This window comes from Pogona vitticeps, chromosome 3 (genome assembly GCF_051106095.1).
Source record: "Pogona vitticeps strain Pit_001003342236 chromosome 3, PviZW2.1, whole genome shotgun sequence".
Classification (NCBI taxonomy): Eukaryota; Metazoa; Chordata; class Lepidosauria; order Squamata; family Agamidae; genus Pogona; species Pogona vitticeps.
In genome coordinates, this window is record NC_135785.1 from 188,838,339 (window position 1) to 188,852,806 (window position 14,468).

Here is a 14,468-nt window from a genome sequence, read left to right on the forward strand (position 1 = left end):
TTAGATGAAGACTTCTGGTTTCTCTTGCAGCACCAAGTGAACTAGTGGGGGCCACTTGGGAACAATAAAATTGTAAAGTCACTTAATAAGAGCTATTTCAAGATATTGGTAAATTAGTCACTTCTCTTGTTTGACAGACGGCAGGGTAAATGAATGAAGCCACCACTGTGGATTCGACTGTTGGTGGCTTCTTGACTGGCCCTTTAAAGGGGAGGCAAAGTAAAGATTGTTTAAATGTTTCTATAGCCGATGTAGCATATTAGCAGTAGTCTACATACAGTCAAAATGTTTATTTCACCTCCCGTGCCCTCTCCTGAACAGGGAAATTGATTAATGAATCAGTTTATTAGCTATTATCATGAAATGTTGTTTAAGCCACTTCACAATACCAGCAAATTGAAACAGGAAGGCTTGCTTTTGAACCAATCCAAGCCAGAGTGATTCTACCTGCACCAAAAAATTAGAAGCCCCCTGACAGGGACCAAACGGTGCAGGTAGGAATGCTCTGTGGATGGGTTGGTCCACTCTAGCAAAAATGTCATCTGATTGTCAAACACATTCAAAGCAGTAAGGTACAACAATTCATTTGAAAACCCCACTCAAGCAGTCAGTCACTCAGGGAAAGCCTGCCTGAAGAGAAAGGTCTTCGCCTACTTTCAGAAGGATAGCAAGGATGGGGTCAGCCCGGCTTCCTGTGGAAGTGAGTTCCAAAGTCAGGGGTCAGCAACAGAGAAGGCCCTCTTCAGTGTCCTCACCAAATACACTTGTGAAGGTGATGGGATTGAGAGCTAGTGGAGCTGCTATAATTGGGAGGGGGGTATTATGTGATTCCCTGTAACCAGCCCCAGTTAGCAATTTGGCTGCTGTATTTTGGATCCACTGAAGTTTCCAGATACTTCCCATAGGCAGCCCTGCACAGAGCACATTACAATAGTCCAACAAGGTTGTAAATAAGGCATGTGTCACCATGGCCAGATCAGATCTCTCCAGGAATGTGTACAGCTGTCACAGTAGTTTTAATTTTCAAAGGCACTCCTCGTCACTCCTGAAACTTGGACTCAGAGATGAATCCAGGAGCATCCTCAAGCTGTGCACCTGTGTTTTCAGAAAGAGTGCAACCCCATCTAGCATAGCTTGCATCCCTATTCCTTAATCAGTCTTTTGACTGACCAGGAGCACCTCTGTCTTGTCTGGATTAAGTTTAATTTTATTCACCCTCATCCAGTCCTATACTGACATCAGACACTGATTTATAGCTGAAACAGCCTCAGATTTAGATGGCAAGGAGAGATAGATTTGGGTATCACGAACATACTGGTGACACCGGAGCAAGGAGGGCTTTTTTTAACAATTGTGTTACTATTGCCTTCTTTAAGCATGCTGGGATCTTACCCTGTTGCAAGGAGGCATTTATCGCTCCTCCTACCCACTTGACCAGTTCTGACAGCTTTGATAAGCTAGGAAGGGCAAGGGTCCAGTAGAAATGTGGCAGCCTTCACCTCTCCAAGGGTCCTGTTCACATCCTCATGTCACAGAAACTGATACTCATTCATTATTGCTGGAGAAGCAGGGGCCATAGTTACAGTCACCAGACCTGAATCAACTAAAACATACATTGTTGGAGGAAAATTGGTAGAAAGATTTCTTAATCTCCTCTTTTTGCTTTTGGCCATGGAAGCAGATGTTGGAACTGAAGATGTGAAGAAAAAAAGTGATTCTTAGTAATTTCGATAAGTTTTTTGGAGGAAAAGTGGTAGACCAAGACTCCAGTTTCTTATTTAAAAGTCTTAACTGTAAATAAGCAGTATACAGTGGTGCCTCACAAGACGATATTAATTCATTCCGCGAAAAATGCTGTCTTGTGAAAACATCGTCTTGTGAAATGCGGTTCCCCATTGGAATGCATTGAAATCCATTTAATGCGTTCCAATTGAAAAATCGTCGTCTTGTGAAAATCGTCCATAGGAAACATCGTCTTGCGAAATGCAGTTCCCCATTGGAATGCATTGAAATCCATTTAATGCATTCCAATGGGGAAAAATTGTTGTCTTGTGAAAATCGTCCATAGGAAACCATTGTCTTCTGAAGTGCAACAGCGATCGTAAAAACTAATCGTCTTGCGGATTAATCGTTTTGCGAGGTAATCGTCTTGCGAGGCACCACTGTATTTGTAATTGATTATCATAGCAGTGTGTCATTATTTCTGCATGTGTAAGTTGTGCATTTGTTTCCACATTTTAAATCTATAACTTAAATTGTTTTGCTTTTTAGAACCAACTGATTCACCAAATCTTTCAGCATCACGTTCACGGCGTGAGAAGAAATCTCAGAAAGGGAGACAAGAAGCACTGGAACGTTTGAAAAAAGCAAAAGCTGGGGAGAAAATAAAATATGAAGTAAGTACAATAATAATCTGAATATTTAGAGCAATATTGGGTTCGCTGCAGGATCTTCTTCCTGTATTCTGCTGAATGTGGTCATAGTCTTTTTAGAGGGCACCAGACTGGAGAAGGCTGGACTAGCTAAATGTAATGGTGCTTTTCAGATTATTGTATCTAATAGCGGGGGCAAGATTTTTTGCTTTGGACTGTCCCTGAGCAAGTAAGTTTGGAGATGTTTGTGACACTTATTCTTATTTAGAACTTCTGAGAGGGAAGCTTAAAGCTTTTCTGTCAATTATTATCTTGCCTTCAGGGTTGGAACAGGACTTGCCACCCCCCTTCTTTGCACAGTATTGCTGTGGGGAGAGAGAAGAGAGTCTTCCTAGGCTGCCTTCCCCTAGGAAGTCTGTTGGAAGATAGTTATTTCCGTGCTGATATGAGCCACCCTTGTACGATCTAAGTAATGTCTGAATACCTTAATGTTTTTAACATAGTCTCCAGTCCATCTGTAGACAGATGCAGCTAATGTTGTTACTTTCTTATTCCAGGTGGAGAAGGTTGCAAGTGTTTATGATGAAATTGATGAAGAACAATATTCTAAGATTGTCAGAGAACGACAGGATGATGACTGGATTGTGGATGATGGTTTGTTAAATAGATTTCATTTTCCATTTTTAAAATTTGGACTAAAATATAAGATGCTGCTGTTCAATTGGTATTGCTGCTGATATGATTTAGGAAAACTTTGCTGTTTACATAATTTAATAATATATTTGGCTCTTGGGCTATGATACACAAACTACTTCAGCTTTAAGCTGGCAAAATGGAAAGTAGGCTACAAGGTTTTAGTAAAAATTAATGTGTTCTGAATTACTGTATGATGTAATGTTAGTAATATGTTCAGAATCTACTGGCTGGATCCTTTTTTGAATATCTGATATTAATCTTGTAAGCATTTTAATAACATTTTGTTTGTAAAACTAAGTTGTGTTGAATGTGTAACATTCGTGTTAAATGGAGAGTGACTTAGATCAGTGGTGAGGACATTTGCTGCGTTGGCCTTGCAAGTGTTGTAAAACTGTGGCTTTCATCAGCCCGAACCAGCACGGCCAAAACTGAAGATAGTTGGAATCCAATAGTATCTGGAGGATACAGGTTCTGTAGCCCAGTTTTTAAATATTCATGTTCCAAAATAATGGATGTCACCTGGAACCTAGTTAACCATCATATCCAGATAAATTCTACGTCTTGTAAATTAAAATGTGACTGTCTTATGGTAAGTGATGGTCCTTTTTTTTTCACAGATGGAGTTGGTTACGTAGAAGATGGGAGGGAGATTTTTGATGAAGACTTAGAAGATGATGCTCTTGATTCTAACAAGAAAAGTGAGTAAACATTCTTTGGTAGTTAAATGATCTTTTTAAAATGGTAAAGCAGAGACTTAGTGATTACGGGGAAGCTGGCATGTTTTGATATTGCTGCCTCATGAAGTGGACTTTTACAGACACTACTGGCAGCATGGGCATGTCCTGCTCATTGCACGTAGAGAGCAGTTCTTTTGCTGAATTACAGTTTGCTTGGCAAGAGTTCTTTTTGGCTTCTAGTAATGGGAGTGTCTTGTTCTACCAATTTAATTAGGTTCAGAGGATTTATACAATAAAGGAGCCTTCTTAGGCCATAGTGCCAAAATATCACTTAGTATTACAAGAATTGGAATTAGTATGAGGTCAAAGCTTTCTCCCAGTTATCTTGCTCAGGATTGTTGTTGGAGAAGAGGAACCTCAGACTTGCCGCCTCCTTTTGGAGTTGGTATGAGGAGAAAGGGAAAGCTCTTTTTCCTTTTAAACTTACCCACAATTCGATGTGTTATCTGAATCTAGACTATCTAATTGCAGCTTGTTGAAACAAAGCTGATCTCAAAACACAGTCTATGTCTCTGTCTTTTTTCTGATAACCATGCCTAAGCTTAAGTAGAATTGAGGCTATAGTGATATTACAAAGTGCATTTAATATGAAAAAAGAAGCAGATGTTTCTGTCTATTCCTTCTCTTCCTCTAGATGAATTGAGTTTTAATGCCACCCTTGTATATTTAATATTGCTGTTAAAATAAAAGAGGGGTCGACAGCTTCTTAGCAGGATTGCATGTCCTTTGATCCCAGTAGGGACCACACCCTCCTGATCTTGCTGAAATGCAGCCAGTAGAGTTTCTATTTCCAACATCTTGGCAATTCTGTTGGGGCAGACACCCACATGCCCATGCCCTGCCTGCGCACATGCACGCCCCCTGCATGTGCACACAGGCTAAAGGGAATAGGCCGGACAAAATAGTTTGGAGACCCCCGCTTCACAGGAATGAGGATGGGTTCCCTTAACGAGCCTAGCAATTCACTTCTGCTGTGAAGAGCAGTTTGGAAGACTTTTGCTTCAATTTTTTGTTTAGTTGCAGCTTGTCTACAAATTTGGTCAGAAGCTGGTTACTGTTAACTAGATATGGGATATTTGTATTAAACACCCAGGGGAGATGGATATGACTGTCGCCACCACAGGTGGCCGGGCCAATTGGACCCTCTCCCCAGAACCGGGCTGTCCGATTACTGCTTGTGATCATTGCTGTTTGCATCATGCCAAGCACTGGAAGTAGCCCATTTGGGGCTTCCCCTCCTCCCTGCGCTGCTGACCACACAGCAGCCGAGTGGGGAGACTCGTCACCCCGACTCCTTGCCAGATCTATCAGCAGCGCCATGCCACAAGCAGTAAGTGAGATGAATACAAATATCCCATCTCTACTATTAACTCTGGTTAGTGGAAATGAGGCTGCTTCAAACCATGAGTCTGGCTTGTTTCTCTCAAGGGTTTAGTTTTTTGCCAGCATACTAAACTGTGTTTCGACTAAAATGAAAAGTTTCCAAATATTTTTGGCTATGCTGGGAAGGAAGGGGTTTGACAGCTGTGCAGAGGCTAGGCTTACTGTTATAAAGCTGAATAATGTTTTAGCATTGCTTTTGGGCAAAGCTGTAGACTTGGTAACTTATGTTACCTCATGAATAGATTTTTCATATTTTAAGATGTTGTTTATATCTTATACTGGTAGGAAAAAGAAACATAACTTCCATAAATGACAAGAAAAATGTGAAGAAGGCTGTGGTAACAAAACCAAACACTATTAAATCTATGTTTATGGCCAATACAGGGAAGAGAAATACTGATGTAAGTATTGTATTACCTTTTTTGCATAAAAGGATCTGAATAGTAATAGTAGTAATAATTTGCACGCAACATTCTTTAATGTTTCCTATTATTTCTTTCTCCTTTACATGAAAAAGAGTACAGTGGAAGCAAAGCAGACAATTGTTTTTAGTAGATTGGAAAAGCTGGTTTTGTTGATGCCATAAAAATTTTATTTATTACCATTTACTGAGCACAAGTGTCTCATTTTACAGAAAGCTATTGACCTGTCCAAGGATGATTTGCTAGGAGACATTCTGCAAGATCTGAATGCTGAGGTAGGACTGAATAATGTTTTCTGGGGAGATGATAGACAAGCAAAATACGGTTTTTAAATGTATTTTTCTGCAGATACTCTAAAGAGAACATCAAATGTATGTTGGTGAAATATATTTCTATTGTCTTAATTAGCCTAATAATGCTTCAGCCATCTGGAAGCTTGCATATGTTTTGATTCAGAGGTAGAAAAGTCAGCTTAATTTGTCTCTTGTAAACTCTGACGGGCCTTGCTTGGAGGGTAGAATTTTGTTTATTTCATGCATATCCTGTCATTTCTCCAAGGAAGTGGTGGCTTCTAATGTGAGAGAAGGAAGAGGCAGAAATACTGAATCAAGACTTTAAGTATCTTAATGCAGAACAGTGAGAAGCTTCTCCTTTGTAAATTCCACTAAATCAGTTACAGCTTAATTTTCTTCCCCTTTAGCCTGTTCACATATCAGCGCCACCAGTTGCAGTGCTAAAAAAGAAGAGACTTTTTGAAACACCTCTGAATCCTTTTTCTGTGCAGTCTCAAAGTGCAGTGTCCAAGGTAATTTCCCCAAATGAAAACATTAAAACTCCTGAAGTTTTAAAAATATTATTTGTTTTAAATTCTGTTGTGTGTTATGAGCTGTTAAGTTACAACCATGTTATGGTGACCCTGATAAGGTTTTCAAGGTATGTGAGATATTTAATTGAAACAAAAGAGAGACGTGTGGTCAATACAGTCCTGCTCCACTGATATTGTGAGTCCCTGTGTCTTCTTGTTGGTGCAGGGAGTGGGGGGGAGCAGCTATTTCTTGTTATCCTTATAATTCCATTGAAATAAAAGGGAGCCATGTGGTCAATGCAAAATACAAATGCAAGAGTACCGTGATACCTTTATAGACCACTAAAAAGGCAATATGTGAGCAGTACTGCAACCACTAGGTAATATTATTTGGACTGTAATCTGATCCCAATTGGTTAAATCTACTGAGTTTACTAAATTATCACCTCGGTTCCCAGATTAAGGACCTGGATTTTCTGTGTCGCCTCCCCGCCCCTGCCAAGCAGTGACATGTCCGTTTTAAATAAAGGCCAGATAGGAATGTGTCCGCGCGCATGGCCTGTGCCTCTTAGTTTGAAGAACTGGGGTATGATACCCAATTCACTGCTGCATCAACTGCAACTTTAAACAACAGCTCTAATGCAGCCTTGTAAAATCCATCTTGCCATGAACTTTTGAACATTAAGGTCCTCACACTGGTACACGCCTGAGGTCCTGATCTATGAAAGCTTGCAGATTGTATAATTTTTTTTAGTGTAAAAGGGATCACCTACTTCTGCATTTGAGATACAGTGGTGCCCCGCACGACAAATGACTCGCAGGACAAAAAACTCGCAAGACAAATGGTTTTGGCAATTTGGGGTGTGTGTGTTGATGACTCACAAGACAAATGTTCCTATGGATGTGCTTCACAAGACAAATGTTTTCTGTTTTTTGTTCCTGCCTCATGTTTGCTGATTTTTAAATGTTTTTCTATGATGTTTAAAAAGTTAAAGTTTTTTGACTGAATTTTTTAAGTCATCTGCACAATATGTATGGCTTTAAAGAGCACTTAATAAACCCTTTGAAAACCAAAGTTGCCTTTCTTCTGACTTTTTTGCCCATAGGAAAGCATTAATTAGATTTCAATGCATTCCTATGGGAAAACACATTTCACAAGACGAATTTTTCGCAAGACAACATTAACTGCGGAACGAATTAAATTTGTCTTGCGAGGCACCACTGTGTTTAAGGAGTTGTTTTAGCATTGCCTCTCCCAGTGAGTTTTTGTGGCAAAGAGGATATTTGAATCCAGGTCTCCTTGCTCCTAGGCCTACATTCTGGACTTTCTACATGAGGTAAAATTTTCCCTGATTACAGAATGTTTCACTAATTTATTTAGAAATTTATATTCCATCTTACATCATGAGAGCTCAGGGCAGAGTAAAGCCATGATCTGTGAAGCCTTTGGAAAATAATAATGTTTTAATGTGATAATAAAATGAAGCTAGTTTTGCGCTGAGAGAGTATTCCGTGACTGGGGTGCTACAGCTGAAAAATCCCTTGCCCGCATTTCTGCATAATGGATGGTTCTCTACAGTGGCACACAGAGGAGCCCCACTCAGCAAACCTTAGTCATTATGCAGGCATATATAGGGAGAGGTGTTCCACTATCTAGGTTCGAAGCCGCTTAGGGCTTTTAAAGTCATTTTGAATGTTTTGAACATTAAGCATGGAACGTTTAATTCTATGGAAGCATATTGGCAGCCAGCACAATTCTTTCAGAGAGTTGTCCCTGTTAGCAGTCTAGCTGTTGCACACTGCACTCACTTCAGCGTCTGTATTGTCTTCAGGGTCAGCCCTATGTAAAGTGTATTACAGTGTTCTAACCAGGAGATTATGAATATATGAACAGGAATGGTTGTAGCTGGTGGGCCAGTTAAAGAGGGCCCCAGTCACTCTGAGCCACTATGTTCACCTGAGCCTCAAGTGGCAAGATGACCATTATTCAGGAGCAGATCACCAGTCAGGATGACCAAGGCTGCTTCAGTGCCACACCATGGACTGAAATCAGACTGAAATGGATTCGGATAATCTGTTTCTTCCAAGAATTTCTACAGAAGCCCAGCCATCACACACTTAAGTTCCTTACCCCAAAAAGGGGATATTGTTGAGAGGAAGATGGTTCTCTGAGACCAGGGACGTCCTCTTTAGGAGAGTGCACAACCACTGGTTTCAAGGCAAGCATCATTTTGTGAGGTAGTTTGCCACCCCCTGGACCTGCTTAGCCAGTCTGCTTGTGCCAGATCTTATTACCCAAGATGGGCAGTGGTTAAGCTTACATGTGGTGAGACGGACCAATTCAAGTATCTTGTCCACATCATCAGGCTGCAACAACTGACACTGATAACTGCCCTAACACTGTATTATCTGTGGAATGAAGTTCCAACCTAATATGAGCAACTTTCTCTTCAAAGTGTTTAGCAAATTTATTATAGCAAGTGACCCAGAGTTCCACAGCTGAGTCATATTCTAACAACTTCTTCACCACTCAGAAAAAAATCTCTTGAATAACAAATTGAAGATGGAATAGCGTAGGTAAAAGATAATGTTTTGTCCTTTTGACTGCAGCATATTAGGCTCAAAAAAAGAGTTATTGCCACTTTTTAGTCATATTTTAGTCATAACTGATTTCATTGCCTGTACATCTTTTGTAAACCAAGAGGCATTATGGTTTCCATGACACCAGAGTGGGCACATGAGAGTCATTCTATTGATAGCCCTTTCCATCTTACCAGGCCATAGTGAGATGAAGACCTGTCAGCCTTATCAGCCAAAAACTGCTCCAGAGCGTTCAAGAATCTTTTGCATTCCAGATTTCTCCATCTTAAATTAATCACGGTGTTAATTCAGTGTTCAGGGGAGATGCTGTGTATTGCAGTGGTCCCCAACCTTTTCTGAGTTGCGGACCAGTTGGGGGGGTGGGGTGCACTCGCGGAAGGGAGGGGCGCGAAGGAGAGGAACGTGTTCATGGAGGGGTGGGTTGTGCTCATGCATGAAGGGCTGGGGTGCGCTCGTGAGGAGGGTTGAGGTGCGCTTGCGTACATGCACGAAGGGTGCTCGCGTGCATGTGTGGATGGCGGGGGGTACATTCATGGAGGGGAGGGGCACCGGTGGGTGGGGTGGGAGATCTGTCTCCGCGGCCCGGTTCTGCCATGGCCATGGACCAGCACCTGGCCGCAGAGCAGGGGTTGGGGACCTGTGGTGTGTTGCATTTTCTTGCCTTGGTTGATGCAACAGAATTGAGTTCATTTTAGAAATGTGAGATGTAATTGTGATCTATATGTGTGTACCATTTTTCTATGATATCTTGGGGTTCAGTGATATTATTATGCAAGCAAATGGAATGTTGCATGGTGGTTAAAGTAAAGGGTTCTTTTATGCTAGCCAAGATTACTAGGTTTTGTTTTTATTGGAAAAATTAAGTTATTGTGCTGACTAGACTGCTGGGATGCCTAATTTTGTGCCCTTCAGTATAAGAGCACATCTTCATTTTTTTAGACATTAAAAAGTATGTCATTATGGGAGAGGTTTACAGCAGGGAAGCTGTAGGAAAGAATGGTTAGGAAAAAAAAATCTAACTTTCCTTATTTTGGTGCTTGAATGAGCAGTTTTTAAAGAATTGCTAAATAGAACAATCTAAGATAGCTGGAACAGATTTTAAAGAGTTGCATTGATAGTAATTCTATTACTGAACAGGTTTTAATTCAAATCATTTGTGCTTACAGCCAAAAAGAAAAAAAAAGAAAAAGAAAAAATAAAGAGGACAAAATTGTTGTTGCATCTGTAAGACTAACTGCTATATGTTAATATGAGTTTTTGTGGACGAGTCCCCTTCTTCCAACTTGTCCACAAAAGCTTACATTAAGACATAGCAGTTAGTCTTTAAGGTGCTACAATGTTTCTTTCTTCTTTATTTTTGATTTTTCTTTTGTTTTTGCCTGAGAGGCTAGCACAGACTAACACGGCTGCCTCTTCTAAAACTGTGCTTACAGAGAACATCTGCAATCCTGAAAACTGTCACGTCTGACAAAAACGTTTCTGCCATCAATTCATCTCATTCTAAGTCTTCAGTGTGCACAGCAAAAAACGAGGCAGTTGGAGAAGAAAGTGATGTTCCTGAAAATAAAATGCACATTATGGAAAATAGTGAAATGGTAAAAGTGAAAGAAGAAGAAGTTAGTAAAGGTATTGTACATTGGTGCTTAATATTCTAAATCATTTACACTGTTAAAATATTTCATAGACTCTTGGAATAATGGAGTTGGAAGGGACCTAACAGGCTATCAAGTTCAGCCCCCTGCTCAGTGCAGGAATCCTAATCAAATTACCATTGACAGATGGTTGTCTCATCTTACACTTATTGTGTTTTGCTGTTCAGTAACATTTTCCCAGTTGCGTCCAGGTGCTAGTTGGGACCTTTAGTGTGTAACAGACTGGGTTATTGGTACCTCCCAACCTTTACCCAATCAAGGCCATGGTGCTTCTAGGTGAGTAGGATGTAATGCCCCCCCTCCTCTGCTAATCACTGAATTCACTCAAATGACATTGACAGCATGTACTTGTGCAGTGAATAAAGATTCCTACGCTTTCTTAAATGTAAAAGACTACAATTTCGTGCATCAAGTGGTGTGCTTAGGAATATGGGGCTGTAGGTTGGCATTGTTGGCCTGCCTTCTGATATCATAACTTTCCTGGCAACGGTTCTCTGGTTCATACTTAAGCATGGATGTTTATATAGAGAATGCCTACATAATCTGGAAATAAATGATCTTCAGAATGTTAGAAACAGAAGACATTCTGTATTTACAAAGGCTTACTTTACTGAAAAGCGTATGGAATGCTCTAAAATCAGTCTTTAGGCAGCACTTTCTGCTTTGAAAGAATAGGTTCAGTATCATTCTGTTGTACACCTGAAAAGTAAAAGAGGAGGAGAAAGAGCACATGAGGAGACATGGCAGAAACAAAATAATGTGCTGCAAGAGTCCACTCATGCACAATAGTTTGGAGGTGGCCTCCAAAGAAAGTGGACTCAGGGCAGTTGGTTTATTGGTTAGCCTGTGCCTTAATCCAGCCTTAATTCAACTCTGTACAAGATCTTAAGCTTTACTCCAGCTGTGCTGTTAGTAGGAGCAGAGCTTCTTAGGTATTGCCGTTTACTATGTGAAAGGCTCTTCCAGAGCAAGTATGTCAGGCTCAGCCTGACATACTTTTAGATCTCTGCCAAAAACATGGCTATGTCATAAGACTTTTATTGCGAGTTCTCTGGAGTGTGTTGTTTCAGTGATCTCCATCTCTGTGTTGTTGCGTTTGAGATGCCAGTGCTCCACAAAGATACAGAAATGTTCTCAGAAATGATCTTTGACTTGCTTACTGTTCTATGTAGTATTTTTATTTACTTCACAATGTATTCTTATTTAACCCACCTCAAACTCACTGGGGGGGGGGGAAAGAAGCAGGTGTTTGTTGTGTTATTTTATAGCTTTACTCTATAATGGCATTTGGGTCTTATACTGCCTTAATAGCCTAGAGCAGTGATGGTGAACCTATGGCACGCGTGCCACAGCTGGCATTCAGAGCCCTTTCTGCGGGGAATGTGAACCATAAATGGCCAGATCACAACTCCCCCCCCCCCACAGCAAAGCCTGCGGAGGCGGCTGCAGCCGCGGTGCTGGCGCTTCAACAGATGGCAGGGCCAGGATCCGGAGCTGCTAGCTCTGGCGGCGGATCCAGAGTGGGGTCTCGAATCTCCTTGCCCAAGATTCCCCCTTCTGCCGGTGCCACCGCACCCATAGCCCACTGCCCGCTGGGTTGTTAAGTTTGTGCACTCGGGCCCAAAGAGGTTCACCGCGACTGGCCTAGAGGCTCCAAAACCTAAAGTGAAGGTGGGTTAAAATGTTAATACACAATATTTTATATAAATTGGTGAGGTTAAATGCATTGAGTTTCTTGTTAAAGTCTTTTTACAATATTCACAGAATATGAACTGGCTGTAATGGATTTTGATGATGGAGACTTTGATGAGTCTATGGAGGAAATTGGAGCTGCAAGAGAAATGGGTGCAGTGCTGAAGGAAGAAGTAAAATCAGAAGAGAGACCAACACAGGAATTAGACTCTGTAAAGACAAGTTCACATTTATTGTAAGTATTCGTACAAAAATGTAAAGGATTTCTCTCAACCGCAATTTCTTCCTTTCTAGAAAGATCATGATATGTTTGAAGAAACCTTTTTAATCCCAGTACTTTATACAGATACAGAATTTTCATTAAAAATGCAAGACTAGTTTTAGACCAGTGAAAATAAGTGGTCCAATAAAGAAACATTTTATCAGAAATGTTACCTTGCTTGCATGAAAGTCTTAAATATGTCTTCCATTGTGACATAACATGTGTGTTTACATGTTTTAAAATTAAAATAGATCTTTTTGAATATTTATCTCCTATTTATCAAGCTGCCCTTTCATCCATCCTCAGATGGATTTGGGGCACACAGAGGAAAGATCACTGAACAACCGTCAACCATCCATGACAATGGGTGGAGAGGGACTGCAGAAGTGTGATTATCCCTCACCCCCAGTCTTTTGTTCTTCTAACGAGCCTATTCAAACCAGGGCAAAGTAAAACTAACTTCGAGTGTATATCAGGGACCTCCTATCAACTCTCTTCAGACGGAAGAAGCTGCTTGGAGGAATACCAAACATTTTACCTTAACAAGAAAGAAGTTCAGTTGCCATGACTGAATTTCCAGATAACTTTATTCAAAGAGATTTTCACACATCAACAACTACTTCTTCGTTCTTCTTCTCTCTTGTTTCTTCTTCTTCTTCTTTTGCTGTTTTTCAGAAGCTCGTCCCTCCCTGATGTTTCCTGTTGGGATAGTATTGATGACAATGAAGATGGGCATTTGTCTTCAGAAATAAAAGTAGATTCCAGTCAACTTCCACTAATAAGTGGTGAAGATGGGCAGCAGGTTTTTAGGTTTTATTGGCTGGATGCTTACGAAGATCAGTATAATCAGCCAGGCAAGTGTATATCTTGAATCCATTCTTATAATCACTCTTCCCTTCTCTCTTCTCCACCAAAGTCTTTTCTTGATCAAAGCACTGATTCTAAAAGTACTCAGTGTTTACAGTACAGTGGTGCCTCGCTTAACGAGCGCACCGCATAACGATGAAATCGCATAGCGATCCGTTTTTTCGGATCGCTAATGCGATTGCTTAACGTTTTTCCTATAGGACACAATTCGCTTTGCGAAGACCGGTAAGCGTTTTGCTTATCGATCTTCGCAAAACGAAGCCCGACGATCAGCTGTTCGGCGGCCAAAATGGCCGCCGGAAGCCCGGAAATGGCCCAAAATGGGCGCGCGCAGCGTTTTCGCGCCCTCGTTAAGCGAGGCGAGGGCGCGAAAATGGCTGCCGGCCATTACGAAGCTTCGTTGAACGGTGAGTATTTGGCCCATTTGGAACGCATTAAACGATGTTTAATGCGTTCCAATTGGTTTTTTTGATCCGTTCAATGATGCTTCAGCATAGCGAAGGTTAATCCGGAACGGATTAACCTCGCTATGAGGCACCACTGTACTTGCTTTTCCTTGAAATTGAGGCTGTTTGCTGATTGTGAAATAAGATATCTCTGTCAACACTGAACAGGCATAATAAAGAAGTAGATGCCCATGAACCACTGAATTGTCCTTCGAACTCCTTCGTTCATTGGAACAGGGAAGGCTAACCCCCTACCTGAGTCTCCTGTGCATCTCAAAATCATCTCTAGAGGACTGGGGAATCTTTTACATTTTAGACTCTCAAACATAGAGGGATATAGTGGGCAGCAATGGAAATTTGGCTTTCAAAATCTTATTTTCAGTTTTGGAGGGCACTGGGGGAAGGTGATATGTGGTGAGAGGACAGAAGCTTTCAGCTTTCTGTCATTTTCCCATGCAATTTGACTTCAGACCTGAAAGTTGTCCTGGGTATATACAGTATTTAATAATGTTTTATATGTTCAGTACCATTAT

At 40.9% G+C, this 14,468-nt stretch overlaps 1 protein-coding gene across 4 annotated transcripts in view; it reads left to right on the forward strand.

Annotated features, from left to right (window-relative positions):
- Nucleotides 1-14,468, forward strand: part of POLA1 (DNA polymerase alpha 1, catalytic subunit) — a 285,573-nt gene that overhangs the window by 823 nt on the left and 270,282 nt on the right. For 3 of the 4 annotated variants that reach the window (XM_072994276.2, XM_072994275.2, XM_078390450.1), the window contains exons 2-10: nt 2,272-2,396; nt 2,930-3,026; nt 3,686-3,766; nt 5,474-5,589; nt 5,823-5,885; nt 6,311-6,415; nt 10,450-10,642; nt 12,433-12,595; nt 13,298-13,476. In XM_072994276.2, the coding sequence (XP_072850377.2) occupies nt 2,272-2,396; nt 2,930-3,026; nt 3,686-3,766; nt 5,474-5,589; nt 5,823-5,885; nt 6,311-6,415; nt 10,450-10,642; nt 12,433-12,595; nt 13,298-13,476 (1,122 nt within the window). The remainder of the gene's footprint in view (nt 1-2,271; nt 2,397-2,929; nt 3,027-3,685; nt 3,767-5,473; nt 5,590-5,822; nt 5,886-6,310; nt 6,416-10,449; nt 10,643-12,432; nt 12,596-13,297; nt 13,477-14,468) is intronic. The other variant, XM_078390449.1, reaches the window with a different exon arrangement.